Source organism: Limulus polyphemus, unplaced genomic scaffold (genome assembly GCF_000517525.1).
Source record: "Limulus polyphemus unplaced genomic scaffold, Limulus_polyphemus-2.1.2 Scaffold1024, whole genome shotgun sequence".
NCBI classification, from domain to species: Eukaryota; Metazoa; Arthropoda; class Merostomata; order Xiphosura; family Limulidae; genus Limulus; species Limulus polyphemus.
This window is the reverse complement of record NW_013666634.1, coordinates 115,261-139,292: the sequence shown is the minus strand read 5'-3', so window position 1 is coordinate 139,292 and position 24,032 is coordinate 115,261. Positions and strand designations below refer to the sequence as shown.

General features: G+C 33.8%; 1 protein-coding gene across 1 annotated transcript; it reads left to right on the top strand.

Annotated features, from left to right (window-relative positions):
• Positions 1 to 11,487: 11,487 nt before the first annotated feature.
• On the top strand, positions 11,488 to 22,538 carry LOC111086339. Its single transcript, XM_022388785.1, has 2 exons — positions 11,488 to 12,089; positions 19,033 to 22,538. Exon 2 carries the CDS (start codon positions 19,216 to 19,218, stop codon positions 21,403 to 21,405), a length of 2,190 nt encoding a protein of 729 aa, XP_022244493.1. The 5' UTR covers positions 11,488 to 12,089; positions 19,033 to 19,215; the 3' UTR covers positions 21,406 to 22,538.
• Positions 22,539 to 24,032: the final 1,494 nt, after the last annotated feature.

Here is a 24,032-nt window from a genome sequence, read left to right as displayed (position 1 = left end):
GCTACTCTTTTACCAAGGAATAGTGGGACTGACCGTCACCGTTGAATTATTCGTTAACGTCAACTTGATGTCACAAAGAATCTTTATTTTTTCATATACTTAATTGCTGATGGTTACCGACAGTCCTAAAAACTGACAGTACGTGTATTTATTTTTGTTGTTGTTGTTAAATTTTGCGCAAAGCTACATGCGGAGCTATCTGCGCATCCATCCATAATTTTGAAGTGATAATCTAGAGAGAAAAGCAGCTAGTCAACACCACCCACTGTCAACTCGTGGGACACTCTTATCAGAATGAAAAGTGGAACTTGGCTGTCACTCTTATAACACAATCATGGCCCCAGTATCCTGTATTATTTTTGGTAGTAACAGGACGCGAACTGTGGAACCTCAGCTCGACAGTCCGGCACGTTATTTAATGGGCCGCACTTCGTCCCACAAGATGTGATTGAACTTTTTTTACTGTCGGACTTTGTGAACATCATCGGTTGTAAGGGATTTACAACCAGGATCGTTTTACGAAATGGTGAAATTTGATTTAATGCAAGATTATTATTAATACACATTTCTGACCGAAATAAAGAACAGTGTAAAATAATATATTAACCACACTATATTTACTATATCCATTACCGACGAGGCTTTTCGTCCAATATCAGTACTTCTCTGCTCGTTTATAGAATTGTGTTAATCAATTAGCATATCCAAAAGCAGCATACCGGAAGTACTTAATTACTGGAATAAAACAGAAAAGAAAGAAAAGAAAAAAACGAAATGGGACACTCTTATCAGAATGAATAGTGGAACTTGGCTGTCACTCTTATAACCCAGTCATGGCCCAAAAATCCACTATTCGTTGGTAAAAGAGTAGCCCAAGAGATGGCGGTGGATGGTGTTGACCAGCTGCCTTCCCTTTAGTCTTACACTGCTAAATAAGGGACGGTTAGCACAGGTAGCCCTCATGTAGCTTTGCGCGAAATTCAAGTCAAATCAAACAACTGACGAACAATATGTATCACAAATTTTCTATATATATACTTGTATTTAGCCCGCAAACCGTAATATAGGAACTTTCAGAATAAATAAAGTGATTGGGATGCTATTTATCTTAGGAAATTGTATTCATATATTTAAGATATTCTACATTAAACCAAAGAGTGAAAGGGATAGACCTAAATATCATTTCATCTGGTGATAACTTTTGGTTCCTAAAGGTTACTGTAAATCACCACTTGCTTATTGTTATTGTCTTGGTGTATATTTTCATTTATATATTTATTTTTGTTTTCTTTATGTTAATCTATTGTTTGCTAATTTTGATTTTTAGGGATAATAATTTATGTTTATATCTTTGGTATAAACAAGGTCCGAAGGTAGATATGCTTTATATTGATGTTTATTTTATGCATCTAACAAGAAACAAGAGGGAATCCCCAATAGCCGCGGCACTTGAAATTCTTTTAGGCAGGATTAGAGTAAATTAATCTGTGAGACCTTAGGCGTGGTCAAATATATCAATCGAAAGAGTTTCACCTCCTGAGTCCAAATTTTTCATTAGATCTCAAAGCGATCAAAAGATGACGGATCTATGAGCTAAAAGTTTGTACTTTAAAAAAAAACTCAGAGCCATTCTATGATCCACTTTTCCACGGCTAAAAAAACAAATCCATTTACATGAGAACACTTCTTAAAAAGTTTAAATTCACCTCTTATATCATATTGACAATATTGTTTTTCTTCATTTTGACCACTTAGGTTTCCTGACCTTCTTTTCCAGTAGTCAAACTCATTCTCAACGTGTAACTGTTTAGAAGTACTGCGTAAAATTTGTTTTTCTTTAACTGACAAGTGGTTTTTTTTATTATCACTTTTTCTGTAATAGGCCCACCTTTTTTTTTCATAAATAATACTGTAAAAATAAAAATATCTAAATATACTCATCATACTCATACTGTACATGAAATATTATTTTATATAAAGTGGTAAATTATGCTAAAACCACGTTTAATAAACATCTTATTTGAATGCCTAAAATTATGTTTGTATACTACAGCACCATCTTCGGAAAAATGGAAACGCCTATCATTTTGTTTTTATTGATTCCATTGACCTGAAATTTGTGTCAAAAAACTCAATTTTGCTTCATATTTCAAGGAAATATTACTTGAATACTAATATCATGGAGAAATTTTGTCATTGGTCTTGCCAATCCTCTTTTTTTTCTCGACATCTGTCACTTCTTTCTTCATTCATTTCTCTGATTAGTACTGGAAAGAAAGTTATACTTACTTTACTGGTAAATCAATTAAATGTTTACGTTTTCTAGTTTTGTCCTTTCATCTTAGTTATTCATTTCATATCACAGCAATTTCATCCAGAAAAAAAAAATACTTTATTGTACCTCTATTTTATATTACATTATTATATTAAATTACATTTCTATTTGAACATTTGATGGATATCTCATTTTTTCCCGGCTGTTAACATTGATTTTAGTGTTTGTTAGAGTTGCTTACATTTGAGAAATACATGATGTTATGCGAGAGTTCTGGTCAGCTTCACGTGTTCACATCCTACGACTTGTAATTTCAGGTCGTTGCCCTCAACAGTCACAGTTGAGACTCAAGGTCGCTGTAAGCACTATCCTGTGATTTTATTTTTGACTGGAAAAAGGGGGGGTCTGGTTATAGAGCTTAGATTACGTCCAGGTGATGTTATAGCTGCAACATGATGGCAATAGGAAGGGTTCCTCGAAATAAAGGTGGACAGATTTACAACTCGAAACTTTTTTATGCTTACAAGTAGTTTTAAGAGAAGTGTAAAGTGGTTTGTAAAGTATTCATTTCAGAGCTAAGAAAAGAGAACGAAAGAATGACGACAATGGTTCTATCCCTAATATGTCTGGCAGTCGTGAGGTATAACATTTCCAAAGGTCATTACACCATACAACAGTAAAGAAATATTTACAACATTTATCTTTGCAATGTAGCCAAAGTTTTAAGAGAAAACTTAATTTCAGTATTAAGTGCTAAGTTGGTTCTAATTAATTTAAGCCAATTTAAGTTAAGCCTGTGACAATATTTTCATATCTAGAAAGTTTAATTGCCAAAAACTAAAAAAGAAAAAAATGTAATGTCAGTTCAACATTTTTCATACCGACTAGTTTTTTAAAGTTTTTTTATTATTATTATTACATTAGCAACATGATTATGTTGGAGAAGGAAGTCTTAGAACACGTGACTTGACTACCGGAAATGAAGTAATGAAGTTAGCCATGCTCAACACATTGTAACCTTAAAAGGTGTCCATATTAAGTACGGAAAAAGGACAGGAAATAAGCAATCTCCTTTTATCTTAACCAAAGTTTAGATGCTGTACTATGGCCTTTTAGTAAAAATCTATGATATAAAAACATGCTTAGGTCTTAAACATTGCTTAAGATATACATTAATCGTTAAAATTACTGAAGTGAGTCTTAAAATGTTCAAATTTTACCTTCAAAAATAGAAAAACGCTAGACTTAGATTGAGTGAAATAAAAGTTTTAGAAGTTTAATTCTGGTTGTAAGTATGCTTGATCATTAGGATGTTTTAAGTTCCCTACTGATGTACTTTGTTTTCTATGCGCGACGATTACGCTGTCTTAATCGAAATATAATTCTATCACCAATCAGCTCTGTGAAAGCGTCTGAAAATCAAATGTTTACGTTGAATCACAGAATTTAAGTGTGCTTATAAAGATCTTGGGTATGACGTCACAACCGGTTGTTTTCCTGTTACCTTTGATAACAAAAAACTACGGTGTGTTTATTTTAGTTCGTTTATTTTGTGCTTCAGAAAGTATTAAAGAACATAAACATCATTTGTTTATAAAATATTTAACAGATATGTGTCTGTTCATGCCCAAGTATATTATACTATATTACGTTTAACTATTATTATAGCCCCTCCCAGTGGCACAGCAGTATGTCTGCGGACTTACATCGCTAAAATCCGGGCTTCGATACCCGTGGTGCGCAGAATACAGATAGCCAATTGTGTAGCTTTGTGCTTAATTATAAATAAATGATTAGTATTATATCGCAGATAGGAGTTGAAACATATTTTATAAATTAAATATTAAAATTGTATTTATTTCTGTTCCTCTAAGATGATTTCTTTTTGTACTTATACCTACATCAGTAATAACTATCAATAGTTAATCGGTTTCCTGAAACACCCTAAATTAACACGCCCTTTGTTAGACTAATGATAATCAACTGACACTAGAAACTAAACGCATGTCTGTTTCTTACTTTAGAATTGCAGATTTTTCTCGGTAAACAGGAACAATTTCTAGCAAAGAAAAAATAGCTGGTTGTGCAATTATCTGGATTTTTAATGTGACATATATATATATATACATATATTTATGTTCGTTTGTTTTTTCTTAATTCGAGCAAAGCTGCACCAGAGCTATCTGCTCTAACTGTCTCTGGTTTTTGAACTGACAGTTTGTTTGTTTATTTTAGAGCAAAGCCACATTGGGCTATCTGCTGTATCCACCACGGAGAATCCAACCCCGGATTTTAGCGTTGTAAGTCCGTAAATTTACCGCCTTCCCACCGGGTGACATTGAACTGATATTCTTGGGATACTTTAAACGAATAGTGAAATTCCATCGTCACTGTTATAATACGCCCACTATTTCAAAGTGCTCAGCCGAATTTTGCGGCAACGCGATACAAACCGTGGATCCTCCCATTCATAGTCCGGCATGCTAACCATTAAACCACACTTGGCCCTAACTATCATAAAATAGTTTTTAAAACAACGTTCAATATTTCATTGAATTTGATTAAGCTCTCAAACATTTCAATTAATCAAAATATTTTAATGAAGTAAAGGACAATATATTTGAAACAATTGTCTCCTTAAAAATATATCTAATATTTCTTTTAGAACAAATTGTTCACTATTAAATTTAATAGCCGCAGCTAACAACCTAGATCATATCTCCATTATTGACTGAAAATGTGGTTAATTATATATTTAAACTATCAAGTTACCGTTAGCTTCAAATTAAGTGAACAGAGAATTAATTGTTTTGATTTCCATTTTGAATATACCGAATGACTTCTTAACGAAAGTCTCCCGGTGATAGTAGGCTTACCAACTTATAACGCTAAAATCTGGGGTTCGGTTCCCCACGCTGGGCAGATCATAGTTATCCCATTTGTATTAATATTTTGTACGTTTTTAGAAATTACTTTTATATGAAAATTTAGGTGCCTACAAACATGTATTTTAATAAACACATTATTAAATTATAATTAATTCAAAAATTGCTGTATTCATTAGAACTGAATACAGTTACTGTATTACTGAATGTGTAATTTATTATCAAAAACATACACTAATATTAACTTCCATAGCAGCCTTTTTACATATGATTTGGACTGGTGGTTATTTACTTGATTAATTAATTTATATTTTCTTAATATTCTGGGCTGAAACAATATTGGAACAAATAAAGTTAGAAAAACTAGTGTTTAGTTATCTTTCGGACTGATAAACTGGCGAAAATGACGTAACTGGTCACTAGAGGGCAGCATAAACGCAGTAGAATTACCAGGGAAGAACTTTTAGCTACTATATTTATTCAATATCATAAAATTTAAAAAATAAAAATTAAGTATTGAGTGTTCAATATTGTTAAGTGTACTTCAGAATACTTATATTTCAATCCTTCAAGTTTCTGTTCATTATTTTGCGATATATAATCTATTTTAAGCAATCTTTGGACGTTCATGACTATCGTATAATTCAGTTTTCATATGCAATTGGAACTGAAAATATTAAAATGTACATATTTATGTACGCATACTTCTAACAAGCCAACCAAGTTTCGCGTTTGTTAATTTGAACAACTAAGCACTTTAAAACTAAGTAGGAGTAAAAGAAGATTTACCCTCATTAAAATCTGTGGATTTCTTTCACACCATAATTGCAATAATGAAGAGTCTGTTTTTCTCTACATTGTTTAACGACCTGCATACAAAACTTTAATAATAGGTAGCCCTTTATTGAAATATACTAGACTTTAATCGTTTTTAAGATAAATAAACGATAAAAACTGTAACGTTTTAACACCTCTTTCTGTATACTTTTTTCAGAATGAATAGTAAAAGCTTTTAAAATGTTGAAACCTCATGGGTTAATTGTATAAGACTGGTTGAAATATTGCTAGTTACGGCATTTAATTCTAAATGAATTGAATATATATCTAAATATTTAATCCGGAGCATTTGGCCAACTATACAAATATAATGAAGGTCTTGGTAATTATACCATTTAGTTCAAGTGAACAGTAAAATTTGTATAGCCTTTAATCCAGAACTAAGCCTAATGAGCTAACTATAAGTATAATTAAGGTCTTAGTGATTATGATCTTTAGTTATAAGTAATTGAGAAATATAAAGCTATAAAAAAACACCTTCAAATCAAAGTTATGCCTAACTGGTTGACTTTATAAGTCTATAATTATGGTGATGGGCATTACTCTCATTGTATAGTCACTAAACGGGAAAATACTGAGAATTGACGTGACGAAGAGTTGTTACAGGTCAAAGGTTAAGGTCGTTACGAAAAAAAAAAACTTATGTTTTCTTTAACACCCAGTCGTTCTAACAAGAAATTTTCGTGACATGTTCTTCGTTATTACCTAGAAATATGTGTGCTTGAATACAGTTCTTGAAAATGCGTTGATTTCTATAGGATAAAATTATGAAGCTGTGTTATTTGTAAATTGAACACATGCACAATTATATATATATATATGTGAGATAAAGTTGATTTTTATGAATTCTTTTTCCTTTCATTAACCTGGAAATGATTTATCGGATTTTCTCATATTATTATAATTTTTCTCTGTAAAATATAGAAGTATTTTTTGTTTTGTTTTCTTTTTTAAACGTAAGAACGTTACACCTCTGAGCAAGTTTTCGTGGAACGTTTTAGAATCGTGCTTTGAAAGTTCTAAGAATATTTTGTAATCATAACGCAGATATTTTGCGAATCTGAATGTAGTTAAGAACACTTTCACGTCGATGTATGTTTTTGTGTGTGTGTTGGCATTCCTTTACGTAATAGGTACTAAGTCTTTGTGCTTGCACAAGAATGTCTTCCCCTCATTTCTCTTTTCAAATGAGGTAAGATAAGAAGAAATTTGACCAACTGTTATCTTTTGTTTTTCACTAATCTGGATTTTTTTTCCTTTACCAGTGATTTTGTTAAACTTTGATTGCATTGAATTATAAAACAACAACAACACGAGAGTTTTTCCCTTACAATATAAGTAATTTGTTACAAACTGTATAAATCATTACAAACTATGAATATTTATTCAAGTAAAGGTACGGGAATCTCAAAGTAAATATAAGTTGCCATGCTAACTTCGAACATCTTGTCTTCCTGATTAAAAACAATAGTGGCCTGCAAAACCCGAATATTTTTCGAACTCTTTTAAAAAAAACTATAACGGCCCTGGTAAACCTGAATATTTATCCAACCTCATAAAAAAAACTATAGTGGCCCTTTAAAACACCAATTTGTAACTAGCAGAATAAAGCACTGTGATATTGTAAAACCCAAGTATTTATCCAACCTTTCCAGTTTCTTATGGGTAATATTTTACCTGTCTTGATGTTTATGGCTCTCTGCACCTCACGTGAGTTGGATGTAACGATAAAGCTTTGATGTATGTCTATCTTGCTTGGATGTAACGATAACGTTTTGATGTATGTCTGTGTTAAACCCTCGAGCAGCATTAATCCATCTTCACCGATAATCGACTTGCAGTCAGTCAGGTTTTTACTCTCCAGACAAAACAAGGCGTAAGGTCAGTGGCCCACTCTGAATAAAGATACGTAGGTAGAACAAATATGGGTGAAAGGGACGCTGTTTTCACTCTCACCAGAGCAACTCTGTAAACTGGTTTGTTACAAAGAAGTTAATGCCTGCAAAAGGAAGCAAAAGACATTCTTAATGTTACGTCGTGAAGTTTATACGTTTTTTATTGTACATAAAGCCCCAGTAGGATAATAACACGCATTGTGTTTTCAGACAGACATTGTGAAATTATATAGACAAAACCGTGGTTTTATAAATTTCACCTTTTTTTACAAGTATCTAGTAAGGTGATTTGAAAAACTTCTCTTATGTAAATTTATTACAGGTACTAAAAGGGAAGTTCGCGTAAAGATTATTATCTATTTTTACTGTTCAAATAAACCGGTAAAGTTATTACCAGAGAATAATCGAAAATGGTTATGCTTATCTAAGAAGAATGTGATAGATCTCATTTAAAAAAGAAAAGAAAACACTCGGTAAGCTTAGTAATACAAAGAGTCTTCATTATATAAAAATGATTTCAAGTGTTTTGGTGTAGTCATCGGTGTGTGAACTCGCAAATTTTTACAAAATATCAAGAAGATAAATAATAGCTGTCAATTCTCAGTCCTTTTAGTAGTATTCAAGGTGAAGATGAATGACAAAGTATAGCTGAGTTTTTGGGAAACGTATGATTGTGTTTATCTTGATTTGTGTTTGTAAAATGATCCCAGATCAGTGATCTTCTGAGAAATGATGTTCCGAAAAATTATTAATTCTAATTGAGGTTAGTGTTAACCGTTTGTAACAAGTTTTAATGAACAGTCGAAGAAACTTGTTTAAAAACTAATTACTAAATGTAATGATATAAAAGTTATAAGAAAAGCACTGATAGCACATGATATATATATACATATTTCATAAAAAACACTTTGATGAAAACTTGTTATAAAGATAGAAATAGCACTTTTAATAAACTATGCTATTCTTGGCCAATTTTAATATTTTAGAAACGGAAACGTTTCTCGTAATTCCTTTTCCTTTGTGGAAATTAAAACCGATCGAATCCTAATTTAACTTTGTTCATGAGTATCTTTTTTATTTACTTCCTTAGACAAAAAAGTAACTCACAATACACCAGATATGAATACTAAATGAACAGGTTTTAATCAGTCGAACTAAACGCCTTCCTGTGACTCAGAGTAGTTATTAAAAAAACATGTCAAGACTTGAAAATGTGTAGTTATAATGTACAAGATCATCAGACTCATCATTATCACCAATGTTTTCTGATAACGAAATGCCTTTACAATTTTATTATTTCCTCGTCAAGGCCGAGACATTTCGCACTCCAGGCGATTAACTTACCAACTGAGTTAAAGAGTTAACTTGTCAGTGCTTGCTATTGAAGACACTTTTCAACAAATCAAACTGCGACGGATATATCGTTGTCTTCATCGTATGTTCTGTGGGCCTTCCCGGCTTCGGCGAGATTCACAGGACGTAGCGCATGGGAACGCCTGTGTTTCCTGCCTCGGGCTATAGCGTAAGGTCTATGGACGGTACTGGGTGATATTGAACTGTAATTAATATGAACCGTTTTTTTTTCGATTTTTTTGGTATATTTCACATATAATTATTAAATCATGTCGATATTCTGCTTGTCAACCTTAATAGATTCACGAGCAGTTATTAGTAGGACCCGATTTAATAGCTCTATTTGTAATAAAAATTAGAAATTGAATAGACTCCCTAAAATTAAGCTGAAAACAGAAAATATGGCAACTTATCTATTTATTATTAATTGGTAAGTTTGTTTCGAATATTCTATCAAAGCTGCACGAGAGTTATTTGCGCTAACCATCCCTATTTTAAAGTGATAGCTTAGAGGGAAGGCTGCTAGTCAACACTACTCAGTCACTAAACCTTGAGATACTGTAATCGTATAGTGTAATTTAACTCTCAGTTTTATAAAACACTCAAGGTCCCAGAGCTCAAAGCTTGATTTTGAAGCACGAGACTAAAACCATGAACCATTGGATTCACAGTACACACGTTATTAACTGATAGAGAAGAGGGTATAAACAACCAGAAACGTCGTGTTTTTATTGCTTTGTTCTAAACCAACATACTGATTTTTAAATATTCGTTAGATTATCAAGGCAACATATACAATTTCGAATATAAATGTTCGTTAGAACCAATTTTAAAAGACTAGTATAGTATTTGCATAATCAAAATCAAACAGTTACTTGTGGAAGTTGATATTATATTTTCTTTCGGTTAAAATAGCAATTAATTCATTATTACAAAGTATTAACTTTCAATTCAACAAATAAATAAAGGGGTTCACATCAACGAAACACGTTACTAGAACTTGTAAATCAGCACAGCTTTTAAATCACTCATCAGCTGAGAGTTGCATTAACCATTCATCACCACTTGTCGACTAATTCGTACTAATGTGACAGCATAATTTAAGTAATATTTAACTACACAAGACCTGTCTATAGTTAGTTACAATTGAATTATCAAGTAATTTGTATAGATATTGTTTGTTATATATATTAAGCACAAAGCTACACAAGTGCTTATCTGTGCTGTGCCCACCGCGAGTATCGAAACCCGACATTTAGCGTTATAAGCCCTAATATTCACCGTTGAGCTCCCGGTGGATGGTGATACAGGGATTGTTCTCACTAAACACATTTAGTTACAACTGGAATATCAAATAATGTTTACAGTTATCTTCCCACAAAGTTCGAACTGAAATGGCTTACATCTCCAGGTGGATCAGGGTCAGTTATAGGTTTACGGACTTTAAGACGCTAAAATCTGGGGTTCGATTCCCTGCGATGGATAGAGTGCAAATAATTTATTGTGTAGCTTTGTGCTACAAATGAGTAAAAAAATGGTTCTCTTGTTCTTCCCAGTACTGTTTAATTGTTGGAGACTCATGTATTTGTGTACTTATATTTTTCTCAGTCTTTTTTACATGTTTATTTGTAATTAAGCACAAAGCTACAAAATGGGCTATCTGTGCTCTGCCCACCACGGGTATCGAAACCCGGATTTTAGCGTTGTAAGTCCGCAGACATACCGCTGTGCCACTGGAGGGCTTTTTTATATGAAAATAAATAAAGTATATCGTACTCTGTCATTTGAAACTGCTGTTCAGTGAGATGTCAAGGGAAAGAAATAATCAGGTGCCGTACTGCCTGTCGTTTGTTCCTAAAATGGTTAAGAAAAAAATCTTGAACACTATAGTTAAATAAGCTAACTATTAAAGAATTTTGATTAATTGCATATGATTTTTTTCTTTTTTTCTTTGTCAGGAAAAAGAACTTGTATTAGATTATTGAGAGATAGGGGGACAAGAAGTCTACACAAGGTAGAGGTATGAGTGGAAGTAGGCAGGAAAAAGGGGAGGGTTTGCCTGGAATACGCTTCTGCCAGTCTAGTTTGTGGCCGGTTATTGAAAGCCAAACGGTCCATTCAGCGCTTAGCAAAGGGCAACTCGATTCGTGACGGAGATGATAATCTGTGTTTGCTGCAACGGACTGTTTGTTAGTTCTGAAACGAACGATGGTGTGGCGTGGACGTGACGCCGCACAGGGAGTGAGTACAGCAGCGATCACATTGTTTCTTGCGGTTCCTGTAAGTAGAACTCGACCGTACAGTATGTCACAACGGATATCTGTGGTGTGTTATGGATTGCAGTGTTGCAGGCCATATCTCAAGTCTTCTTAACTAGTAAAAGTATTAATTTCTAGCCTCGTTTTACAGAGGCAGTTTTTACATACTCAATGCGTCACAACTGTTTCTATTACATTTCTTATTCTTGAGAATTGTAGTAAGAGAAGTTGTAGCATACCGATTCAAAACTTCGTTGATTTTTGGAATTAAGTCAGAAAACTTTGCTTAATCGACTTGTCGACGTTTGAAAAATTCGAAAACATATAGATTTTGTTTTCAGACTACTGACTATTTTACATTGTCTCGACTTGTCTAAACCGTGTATCCAAATAACCGTTTCGATTTTAGCAAGTAACCTGCAGTTTGGTGAAAGATACATTTGATTGTCGACTAAAGTGTAAGAAAAATCCTACTGATTCAACAGCCAGTGGTAACTGTTTCTTGAAACTGTACAGTTAGGAAGAGTGACTAAGTCTCCACATGACCTTTCCTTGAACAGTGAGTCAACTTACACCTGAAAATCCGGTCAGTAACCTACCTATCTGAGGAAGTGAATGATACTCAAGATGAAAGAATAAATTATGTATAGATGTCTATCTTTACCAGTAGTTAATAAATAAGTTTTGTTTATGAATTAGCTATGTAGTTTTAAAATTATCCAATGATATGATATTGATAGTTTTAAATAATCTAAGGCCTAATTTAAAGATTACAAGAAACAAAAGTATTTGCAAAAATTGCACAAGTTACAACTTGAACTCAGGAAAATATTTTTTTAAATCCCTGGTGTTTTTAAAGCGCTTTCTCAGAGAGGCATATAAGTTAGCTTTAGAAACTTTTTAATGTTATTGAAAATGTTTAAAATGCTCCTTCTGAAAAAGCCTTGTGTAAAGATAAATATCTCATCTACCGGGATTTTATCGTAAATATTTACTATACTTATTGAATTCGTAAAGAAGAACTAAGCATCTTTGCATGTAAAACTTTGCATCTTTGCATGTAAAACCGTCAAATCATCCATTTAATTATTGTTGTTTTTTTATCAATATCGCTCGAGGCCCACCCAACAGTTAAATTGGGATTTTAAAAGCGGTGGAACTCCCTTTTGTGATCCACTATGACATTCCAATCAGACGAACAGGAGCGCTAATGACTTGAATACTCAAGAGGCGGAACTCTGTTCCGCCCCAATTTAACCCTTGGGCTTACCAAAGTGAAACGGCGTGTTTTGGGATATAGGTAAACAGGGTATCACGATATCGTCCAGCCTAGTCGTCCATAAACTTGTTGAAACACGTCTGAAAAAGTTGCAGGCACATCTCGACCTGCCCAAGATTGTCCTGTGATCGTGAATTGAAACAATGTGAGCTCCTCTGAAAGAAAAAATGTTGTTTACTTTCAGTTCCGATTCATTTATAAAACTAATTGTGGGCTTTCATTTACTCGCTGTTAGTATTATCACAGTCCATCAGCTTCCTATATTTGTAAATATAGATACGTGCACTTTTCCTGAACAGACATCGACTTCGTTTTATTGAACTTGATTTACGAAGAAGTAAGTACATTTTGGTACAAACCAGATATGTTTAAATGGTGTCTGTAATTCAATAATCCGTATATGAGAAAGTGGTCCTAAAGCAAATTAAACATAAAGTTTCAGCAAAATTTGGTACATCTTTTCTTTACGCTAAACTGCCTCCACGGGCAAGTCTGAAGCCTTATATTATAACCATGTAGCTTTGTTTTATGTCCTAATTTGCTGCGAAAAAGTTGCCTTAAGAAAATCATGAAAAGTAGCGAGCAGATTGCTTTCATTGAAGGATGTTATATATTATTGTATTAGACATTTTTACCAAAACATCCATGGGCTCAAAAATAGTACGTCTGATTTATGATATTCGCGGAAAGCTACTTTAATTTTGAACTGAAAGAGTAGAGGGAAGACAGCTAGTCAACAGCACTTAGCACCAACTCTTGGGCTAATCTTGTCTGACCGAATGTGAATGCTTTGTAAAGAGTTTTCTCAAGGAGGCATATGAATTAGCTTTAAAAACCTTTTAATCTTATCGAAAGTGTTTAAAATGCTCCTTTTTAATCTTATCGAAAGTGTTTAAAATGCTCCACCTGAAAAAGCCTTGTGGAAAGATAAAAACCTCATTTACCGGGATTGTATCGTAACTTTTAACTCACCCATGGCTCCAAAGTGTACTTATTTTTTGTGGTTACAAGAAACGAATATTGGACCCACCGCTACATGGTTCGGTAAACTAACCACATGTTCACGCTCGGCTCGAAAATGGAACAGTATTTAAAGCACATTCAGAATACTGATATCCCTAACTTATCGTGATGCATCATACTCCAAAACCTTGAAGTTCTACAAAACTTTTTTTTTTTTACCCCCGCTTACTTTTCAAAACTAAGCTTCAATAGCAAGAAAACGCTTTTAGTTTATCACGCAAAATTTTCTGAACATTGAAAATAAATAATCTCTTGCTGTTACTGTTAGGTGTTCGAAGCTGTTGTTTGTTTTAGACCAAAGCCACATAGTGCTATCTGCAGTATCCACGACAGGGAATCGAACCCCGGTTTTAGTGTGGTAAGTCCATAAACATACTGCTGTCCCACCGAAAGACATGTTCTAAACAGAAAGCAAACTCCGCTTTTCTAGAGGGATACAGAAATGAGGGATGTGTAATTAACCAATCTCTCAACGTCAAGACATCTTTGTGACGTTTGCTAGTTACTTGTATAAGTAATGATTAGTTTTAAATATATACTCTATTATTGCTTGAACCAAGCAGTTAGAAATTTCATTTTGTTCTTCAAATACAAAAATGGTGTTTTAAATGTAATTTTTTAGGCAAATGTTAACTACCTGGCACGTGTTTTGTTTAGTAACGGGAACAAAGAGTCACTTTCTTGTCAGAAACTGACAATGCTAGCACAAATGTAGGTCAGCTGCATGTGACGTCATCAGTATTTTTTCCTGTCTTACGTAGGTTTGATAGAACTGACAATGGATACGTGACGGTGAAAACGAAGTCTAATAATGAAGGTGAAGAAGGTTGACAAAATACTTTATTTACCATGTTCTAACGTTTCAGAATACACTTATCCCATCTTCAGCGAAGTCTGAAAGTAGTGTTAGAAACATATTTATTAACTAAAACTTTTGTATCATTAATCACTAGTTAACTTAATTATTAAGTAAGGTGGTAAACGGAAGGATAAACCAAAACAAAAAAAGAGTATAGATCTGTCGCGAAACAGTTGAGTTTTAAGTGTCTAAACTTATAATATTTTTAGATATAAAGAGGTTTGTAAGTCTTTACGAGTAGGGCGGTCTTAAGCTATGAGTAACTTACTTTGATATGGAGTTCAAGGTCTGAAGATCCTGTAGTAAAGATAAAGCAAACGTTAAATCGTGGTTTCAGCATGTGAACGAATGGATTAGCGGCTGGGTTTAAGTAGCGGACGGGGTATCTAACAGAACCGACCGTCCACTACTTAAACCCAGCCACTCATCCATTCCTGAAACCACGGGTCACAATATTTCATTTAACGTTTTTTTTTGTCTTTACTACAGGATCTTCAGACCTTGAATTTTACGTTAAAGAAAGTTTACTCACAGCTAAAGACCGTCCTACTCTTAACGACTTACAAACCTCTTTATACCTAAAATTATTATAAGTTTAGACACTTAAAACTCAACTGTTTCGCAACATATCTATACTCTTTTTTTGTTTTGGTTTATCCTTCCGTTTACTACCTTACTTAATAATTAAGTTAACTAGTGATTAATGATACTATAGTTTTAGTTAATAAATATCTTTTTAACACTTATTTAAGATTTCGCTGAAGATGGAATATGTGTATTCCGAAATGCTCAAACATTGTAAGTAAAATATTTTGTTAACCATTTTCATTGTTTGGTTGGATAGTAGATTTATGCTACGTGGATGGTCTTGGATATGACACTGTACGATACTACTTATAACACGAGTCTGTGTGTGTGTTTATTGTCCCTATTTCCTGTCAAAAACATGTTTTCACACAGCACAGTAAAGGTTCGATTTATTTTTTGAATTTCAGTCCCCTAGAAAAATTGAGTTTTCATTCACTTAAAACGCAGAAATTTATTAATTTTTTATGATTTCGATTTTTCAAGTAAAGGTCTTTATTTATTAATCTCGACGTTATGAAGTTAACGATGAGTAGCGTTTAAAAACACTCACGATCATTCTATGAAAACTAACCACGATATATGCAAGGTAAAGTACAGAGATGGCATTAAAGACTGACCTTTTATTCTTGACCAGTTTTATTAGTTTGACTTGTGATAATCCGTAAACAATGTCCTATTAATAGTTGTGAGCAAATATTACATTATAGTAGTGAATGTTGTCTCTCCTCCCATCTCTTGAGTTAAGTATAACAGGGTATCTAGCAGTAAGACAAATGCAGTAAACATATCGGCAGGACGTGACTTAGTAATTAGTGCGCAAGCCAATATACTGGAATGTCTAAGTTTCGAGCCGTGACATGCTACTGAACATGCTCAAATTTTTGAGAGCGTGATAATTGTAACGCGGTGTCCTACTACTCGGTTAATGTGTGGTCGTAAAACCAGCGGGTGCTGCTAATTGGTTGCAGTCTCCCTGGTCAGCAGTTCTAAATTAGGGATTATTATATCTCAGCTTTAGAGTCTCTCATCTAACTGTTAAGTCATAGTGGCGCATAAGATGTTTCTCGGGTTTAAGATATCAATGCCAATCGAATTGCATTCTTCTTATTGGATAGCTTATGTATTTACATTAAAAATAAAAACCAAGTATGTCCATCATTTTAATCCTCATTGCACGTGATCCAGAAATTTACATGTAAGTCTTACTAACCATCATGTTAATTTTGCACGCAGATTGAAAACCTTTCAAGAAAATTCGAAATGTTTCAATATAGTAGCTAGAATAATGATACACTATGAGTTACATCTGTGAAACATTTAGGGTTTAACCTGATTAATGAATGAGTTAAACAATTATCGCCCATGAGAATTTGGTAAAAACCGGTCTGGATCCGACAAACATATCTCATTATCTGCGCCATATAGCGTGATCCTATACACATGCATATGTCATCTGACAAATGACTACTGGTAGTTTTCTTGCACGCCTGGCATGATTGAGAATGAAAGTGCGAAATGTTAAATTAGGTCGGGCAGGGGAGGGATAAGTATCCACCATTTGGTACTGCCTCCACAGGTCGTTATTTCTCTAACGTACAGATGTAATCTCGACAGTTACAAAGTCAGCGGTAATTAAAGCTCTATTTCACATTTGTGCCGAGCATTTCATTCAGGAGTTTCAGTTTAGTATTGTTTTAAAGTTAGTCTCTTATAAAAATAAATGCATATTTACCTAAATGTCAGCAACACAACATTTTAAAATTTAAAATAGTTCTTGAGATATTTTAATTAAGAGTACAATCTAATAACGGATTCAATTAATATTATGGCTCTTAATGTATCTTAGTCAAGAGTAATATATTAAAGGATTAAACTGATATTATGGCTTTTAAGGTGTTTTAGTTAGGAGCAATATAATATCGGATTAAGTAAATATTGAACTCAATCAACAAGTGTTGAGTTAGAATACTCAAGTAACATACACCATACATTATTTTCCAGTTTCTACATCTTTTTTGAGGCTTTTATTAATCACTATTTCCCTGGTGGGACAGCGGTAAGTCTGCAGACTTACAACGCTAAAATCCGGAGTTTGCTTCTCCACAGTGAATACAACAGATAGCCCAATGTGGCCTTGCTCTAAAAACAACCAAACCAAATAAACATTAATTTGTTTCACCAAACTCATTATTAAGAAAGCAGCGAAAACTGTTTTTAAAATACATAAAAAATATGACGTTATGTTATTAAAGAATAAGCAACTTTTATGAAATATCTTTATTACATTTGCGGTAGGTATTTAAATAGAAAATGAAATTTTGCTTGTGATAAATAACATCCCGAAAAATAAGGTAACTCTCATTTATTATCGGTGAGCATACCATATAAATTGAATACAATTCAATATATTCATTCACCTCTGAAGAAATACAGTTACTTTTTTTAACTCAATTGAATTGTCGTATTTCTTGTTATGTGATTTATCTACATTTTATCCAATGTGATTTATTAATATCATGTACTGAGTGTCGTCTAGTGGTTAGCGTGTCGGTCTGCTGATCGCAGATTCTAGATATCGAGACGATATACCGCTGAGCATTTTCCGTGAGAGCGTTATAAAAGTGACACCCAGTCTCGTTATTTGGTTCAAAGATGTAGACAAAGCCGTCCGACAAAAGGGTATCTGATTAGTTGTTCGAAATTAAGGACGGCTATACTGGAACCTTGAGATTCTCTGACCTAACAGTAGCCTATGTTCGCATAAGGTGCCGTTCAGGTTAAAAATTCCAACTTCTTAGCATCACAAATTGAAATTTTCCGTTTCTTGTCATTAATGGTTTTCTCGTTAAGTCCCATTTAGATTTTTATCACTTTAGTTTGTTGAAGTATAGTGCATGCTCATTATTCAATCATTTCACGTTGTCGTTATTCTGCTTAGCGTATTATTTACATTATTTCCAATTGTGTATACCATCACAGTTTTTTGTTACTCATTAATCACTTGTCCCCTCGATGGGACAGCGATAAGTTTAAGGACTTACAGCTCTAAAATCCGTGTTTCGGTTACCTTCCTGTGGACACAGCAGATAGCCCAATGTGACTTTATTTAAATGAGACTCGTATCTTTTTAGGCTTAACAGACGTAATGGAAGTCACATTTAGCTGAAAAAGTCAAGAAACTTTATGATGATGTGCAACATCTAAAATATAAAAGCCAGAGTCACCTACTGAAGCTTAGTTGAAATGCTAGAACACTTTAAGATATTTCCTTTTGTTCCTAGTTATATTTATGTAATCTTCTTAGTTTGCTAGAGTAACGTTTCTGTAATAATATGATTTGTGAATAAATAACAAGACGTTGTTGTGAAATTACCAACAATCTCGAACTTGTTTTATTATTCCCATTCTTTGTTGCGGTTCGAATAATGTTTGGACCTTTAACAAAAAACGTTTTTTTACGATCAGAAACAATGTATGTATGTATTCCCGCGACATAAAATCCTTGGACATGTTCAGAGTAGTGGAAATAATTAACTTGAAGTATTTTTTGGTAACTAAAATATGCGCATCTAGCGGTAAAGGTGATGCTATAATTATGAGAACTGTTGGCATGTCAAGGTTATCTTATGAACATAAAGGCGAGAATAGACTTGGAAAACACGAGGTGTCATATGAAAAGAGCCATCTGGTTACATTTTTATGATCATGGTTGTTTTCTATATATATATATATATACATTTGTTGAGTTTTCACATCTTATTGTACTATTTCATCCACTAGGTCCTTCGGATGTCACAAGGCCAACAAAACAGCTTGGAGACAGAGAGCAGTGATTGCTCAGTAAAGGTTAGAGCATAGATTGACCCAGTGAGAAAAATCATCCAACCATAGACTAGCTAGGTTGAAAGCCAGCGTACAGAACGTAACCCGAGCCAGGTTTTCCTGCAGAATACGAAGAGCACAATGGTCAGTAGCGACGCCAGTGCGGTTCTCTCTGTGATAAAGTGGGGAAATGAAGGGCATTACCTCAAGGAATTCACTCAAAAGTTCAGTCTTCCTCAAGTTGCTAAGATTATTAAAGGCCAATACCAGAATGTCGGAGTGCCAACCTTAACTTGCCCTTCTTTGAACCAGTTAGTATATATTGCTTCGAGTGGACAGAAAGTGCGAGTGGAAGCTCAGTGTGTAAAGTTTAAAGACAACCATGGTGTTGTAACACTTGGTCCTAAACTAGCCATTCCCGATAGCTACGACGGTTGGTTTGAGATTCTTTCGGAAGATGGCCGTGCTGTGCGATGTCTTGAGAGTGTCGCTGAACTTACTCGTGTATTTCCAAAAACTTGCCTAGTGAGAGAAAGTGTGAAAGCATACCTCAGCAGGAGTGAAGATCCCGATATCATTTCTGATAAGACACGAACAGTTGCGGAAGGCGCAACTCTAGTTCTGATTAACGAATTGCTGATGCCCTTGCCCAGAGGAAAGGGGTCTGGTCGTTTTCTCTGTTGTTTTACTTCTCGAGGAGAAACCATTTATTTAGGACTTGAACAAAAAGGAAAGTTTAGTCCCATTGCTGGTGGAGAGAATATTTCTGGAGTACACAGTATTAAAAATTTATTGTCAAAACGACTTCCACTTATGGTCAGACTTGTGTATGGTAAACCACCATCTGGATTCAAGTCAAATTTTATTCCTGTAATGAGGTTGTGTTCTTTATTTGAAGAAGATTGTGTCTTGGTTTTACCTTTGCTTAAAGATTTTAACGCTATTTCGCTCCCTGTCAATCTTCCGCTGAAGCTTCAAGCTCCACGTAACGTAGAGAGTCTCATCAAGCTACGTGAATACTCAAGATTGAGCGAAAAATGTAACAAGATGATACAGGAAACATCCAATACAATTCAGGTCATAGATTCCACCCTAAAAAAAGAATATAGGATTGAAAAGCTGCTGCACCGCCCTTACTTTCATAATCATAAATTTTCAAAGCATATTAGAAGCATTCCTTTGATTAAAAGACGTTTCTCAGATCCCATGTGTGAGGAGACTACCAAAACACTTGTTCCTTGGACGCGAGATGTGTCGGTGCCAGGAGAAAACGTAGGTGCTAAGGAGTATGAAATAAAATACCCTGACAATCACCAACATTATGAGGACTATTACGATGAAATTGACCAGATTTACGACTATGTTAGGGGATTTGCCCCCCTTCCAAACAGGCTAAAGGCTGATTTCAAGACCAAAGATTATGCTTCCTTAGAAATATCAACCACTCCAAAATTCTTGAATTCTACAGTACATCCTAATCATTTTCAACATTCTTCCCCGCAAACAGAAACCATTGATTTTCCAGTGGAAAAAGAAAAGCCCGAACCTCCTCCAATCGAAACAATCCCTATCAGGAAATTATCTGTCAGCACTGAGTCACCTCAACACACTGCGCAGAAAATTACAGTCAGTATTGTAAACAAGGCTTCTCCAAAAATGAGGGGCAATTCATTGGCTAGCAAAGATACTTCTCCTGAAGAACATATATATGAAAAAATAGGGAATAGAAACGGTGAAGGAAAGAATACACCAATTTACCATACAAGAGCACCCGTACGCTCATACAGCGCTGGAAAAATATACATAGCCAGTGGAAATCACTCAACTTATAATAACAAAATATTCATCAAAAGCCCTTCTCAACAGAAATACTTCCAGAAAAATAGATTATTCAAAAGTACCAAAACATCACCTTCCAAAGACAATGTTATGCCTCTTCAGCGGACTGCTCGTGCTAAAACCTGTCGCACCAGTAAATCCCTGACTACTTCACCTTTGTTTCACATTCGTTACAAATCTTTAACCAACTTAGTTGCGGATTTCAATAATACTCTCGACTCTAGCAATTCAGGAGGACAGACTTCATCAGGGTCTGCGGGATCCAAGGAAAAGGACTTCAAACCTAGAAGTCGAAAGCTTCCAAGACCAAAATCAATGACAAACTTGTTTTGGGATGTTCATAATTTGGACAGTTGCAACAAATACAATTTAATCCATAATGAAATGAGCAGTAAGATCGAAAATCGAAAATTTATTTTTGCACGTGAATCAAGTAACCCAAAGCTGATACATACAACACAACATAAACGCATTGGGACGTTGTATCTTTAGAAGTTGATAATTCATGACCTCTGTATGAACAGTTCTGCATAAAATTTCTTGCCATTCTTGGACTTTTACTCATTATTTTTAGCGATCTGTTTCGGTGTTTTGGAAGCAGAAGACCAATAGAGAAGAATCAATTTTTGTTACGCTTATTTCATGCCTGCTTATTTACTGCTTTACATCAATACCAATAACTGATTATTAAATCAAACAGACATGAAGGACTTTTAACCAACATGAAATTTATAAGCATATTTCCAATGCTGTTGTGCCATGAATTGTCAAGCTGGCTGACCATAAGGGACCGCTCAAAGTGATATGAAAATGTATGCTGGGAAAAATATGATACAAGTTCAAGGACTGTGTTTTGAAATATATTTTTGTGATAGCATTGTGAAATAATGCATATATACTTTTGTACATAAGTCGTTATGTTTTCAGTTCTGTTCATTGAGGTTTATTATTATTATTTAATGCCATATCTGTATACCTTGTTAATGAAATACGATATCTGTTTTCAACTGATGTTATGTAATTTTGAAGGTGAATTATTGTATTTTGCCATCTCGTATTCTAAACACTTGTATGTGCATCTTAGATAGTCCAGAGAAATACTTAAGTTGCATGTTCTACGTAATTGTTGGTAGTGCAAGCTATTCTATTAAACACAGTTACTCTTTCTCCTATCCAGATGCTAATTTTTTTATTGTAAGAGTTTGTGATTAAACATATTACTTCCAAAGTTGGTTAACCTTGTGGGAAAGACGTGGAAGAAAAATATAGTTAAAGCAATTTACAGTGACATGTAAACATCAAAATTCAATATAATGTTATGATATATCGCATTAAAATGTCATTATGCTTTGAAGAAACACACGAGAGCGTTTAACAAAAGTAGAACAGTTTTCTGATACTCCTCTTATAAAATTTCTGACTGCCAGATAAACGTATATTCTTAATTGCATATTAATCATTCAGGTGTAAAGCAGTATACTCTAGTTAGTTTTGAAATACATTTTACCTTTTTTTCCTCCTCCTAGCATCATTACGTCTTTCTCTGGATAGTCTAAGACATATTACTAAGCTTTGTGAGAGCTCAACCATAAAATGTGATTTTCGTGTGATGTATGACTAATAAAGCCGAGAGAAGTATTTTGAAAAGTTGAACTTGATTGACTAGTTTTAAAACATATTTCAAACGACGTATAAAAACGAGAATTTGAAATACGCTAAAACCTTATATCGTAGAAATATGCAGGATAACACCGTGAAAAGGTGTTTTATTTATCAGAAAATATAATATTATAGTAAGTTTGACTTAAACCAGTTATTAAATGTTATAATAGAAAAGTAAATAAATACATTTTAATATAACAAAAACAAGAAAAGTAAATCTGTGAAAAATACGACGATAACAGAAAGACTGAAAAGTTGCAATATGCCACAACTTTATATTATTAATATCTAATTCTTTGTTTGTTTTGTACATGTTATCCGCTGTTTTAAAAAACAGGACCTAACATTATTTCTGATATATAAAAAAAGTAAGACAGGGCACGGCCTAATAGTTAGCCTGCAGGGCACAGTTCACACTTTCAGCTGTGGGCAGCTTATAAGCATGAAAATATTTCCTGCTATTTCGTTAAGAGTGGTCGGTGGGTGCTGCTGATTGGCTGCTTTTCCTCTGGTTGGAAGATCTATATTTTCAAGGAATGATTATATCTAAATCCCAAGAGTCTCTATTCTAGCTGTTTAGCCCAAGAATTTGATCAGATGCTGTTCGGGTTGAAAATGTCAAATAAATCTTACTGAACTTTTTTTACTGTAATATAATATGTAAAAAGTATCTGTAATTATATTCTCGTTTTTAAAAAATAGTTGTAAACCAAAGTATTGCAAACATTATATTAAATGAACCTTTCGTAATTTACATAAAATCATTAAATCAGTACAAATCTTTCTGGTCTTGAAGAAGATTTAAAAATATCCCCAAGTTGCACTTGGAGATAGTAAATCTTTAAAAATGTTTCCGAGTTTTTCTTTTTAGTTCCACAATTTAAATTCATATATATATATATATATATATATGGTATTTCTAACGTGAACGGTAATTTCTGTACATTACTGACATCGGGGAGTAGAGGTGGGAGTTCGAGTTATTGATATACTTTCAATTATATCACTTATAAGTTTAATCATTTAATTGTTACACCACTTCCATATGAAGTGATTGTGCATAAGTAAACTTTCTAAACGATGACATGATTTCTATGCTCAATGTAGTAATATGTGTATCAAATTTAATTTATACTGAATTGGAATAAAGCTGTTAAAATGTTAGAATAAACCGGTATAAACATGTTCATGGTAATGAATATCACAAACCCACTTAGTTTCACATTATTGTTCGTTATTACGTGTAATTTGGAGTTAGATTCTTCTTCTTCTACTGTATATTTTATTCATGGTATGGTATTTGTATTTCATCCATCAATGGTACTGGCTCATGTATTTAGTAAAATTTTTCTAAATGATTTTTATGTTTAAAAAATGTAAACGTGGCATCCATATAACGTCTGTAAAGGGCATGATTCTAACCACTTTTCATACAAAAAAGAAAAGCAAAATAACAA

What these genes read in the sequence shown, in the direction of transcription:
- LOC111086339 (XM_022388785.1), top strand. Translation starts at nt 19,216, where the DNA reads ATGGTCAGTAGCGACGCCAGTGCGGTTCTCTCTGTGATAAAGTGGGGA.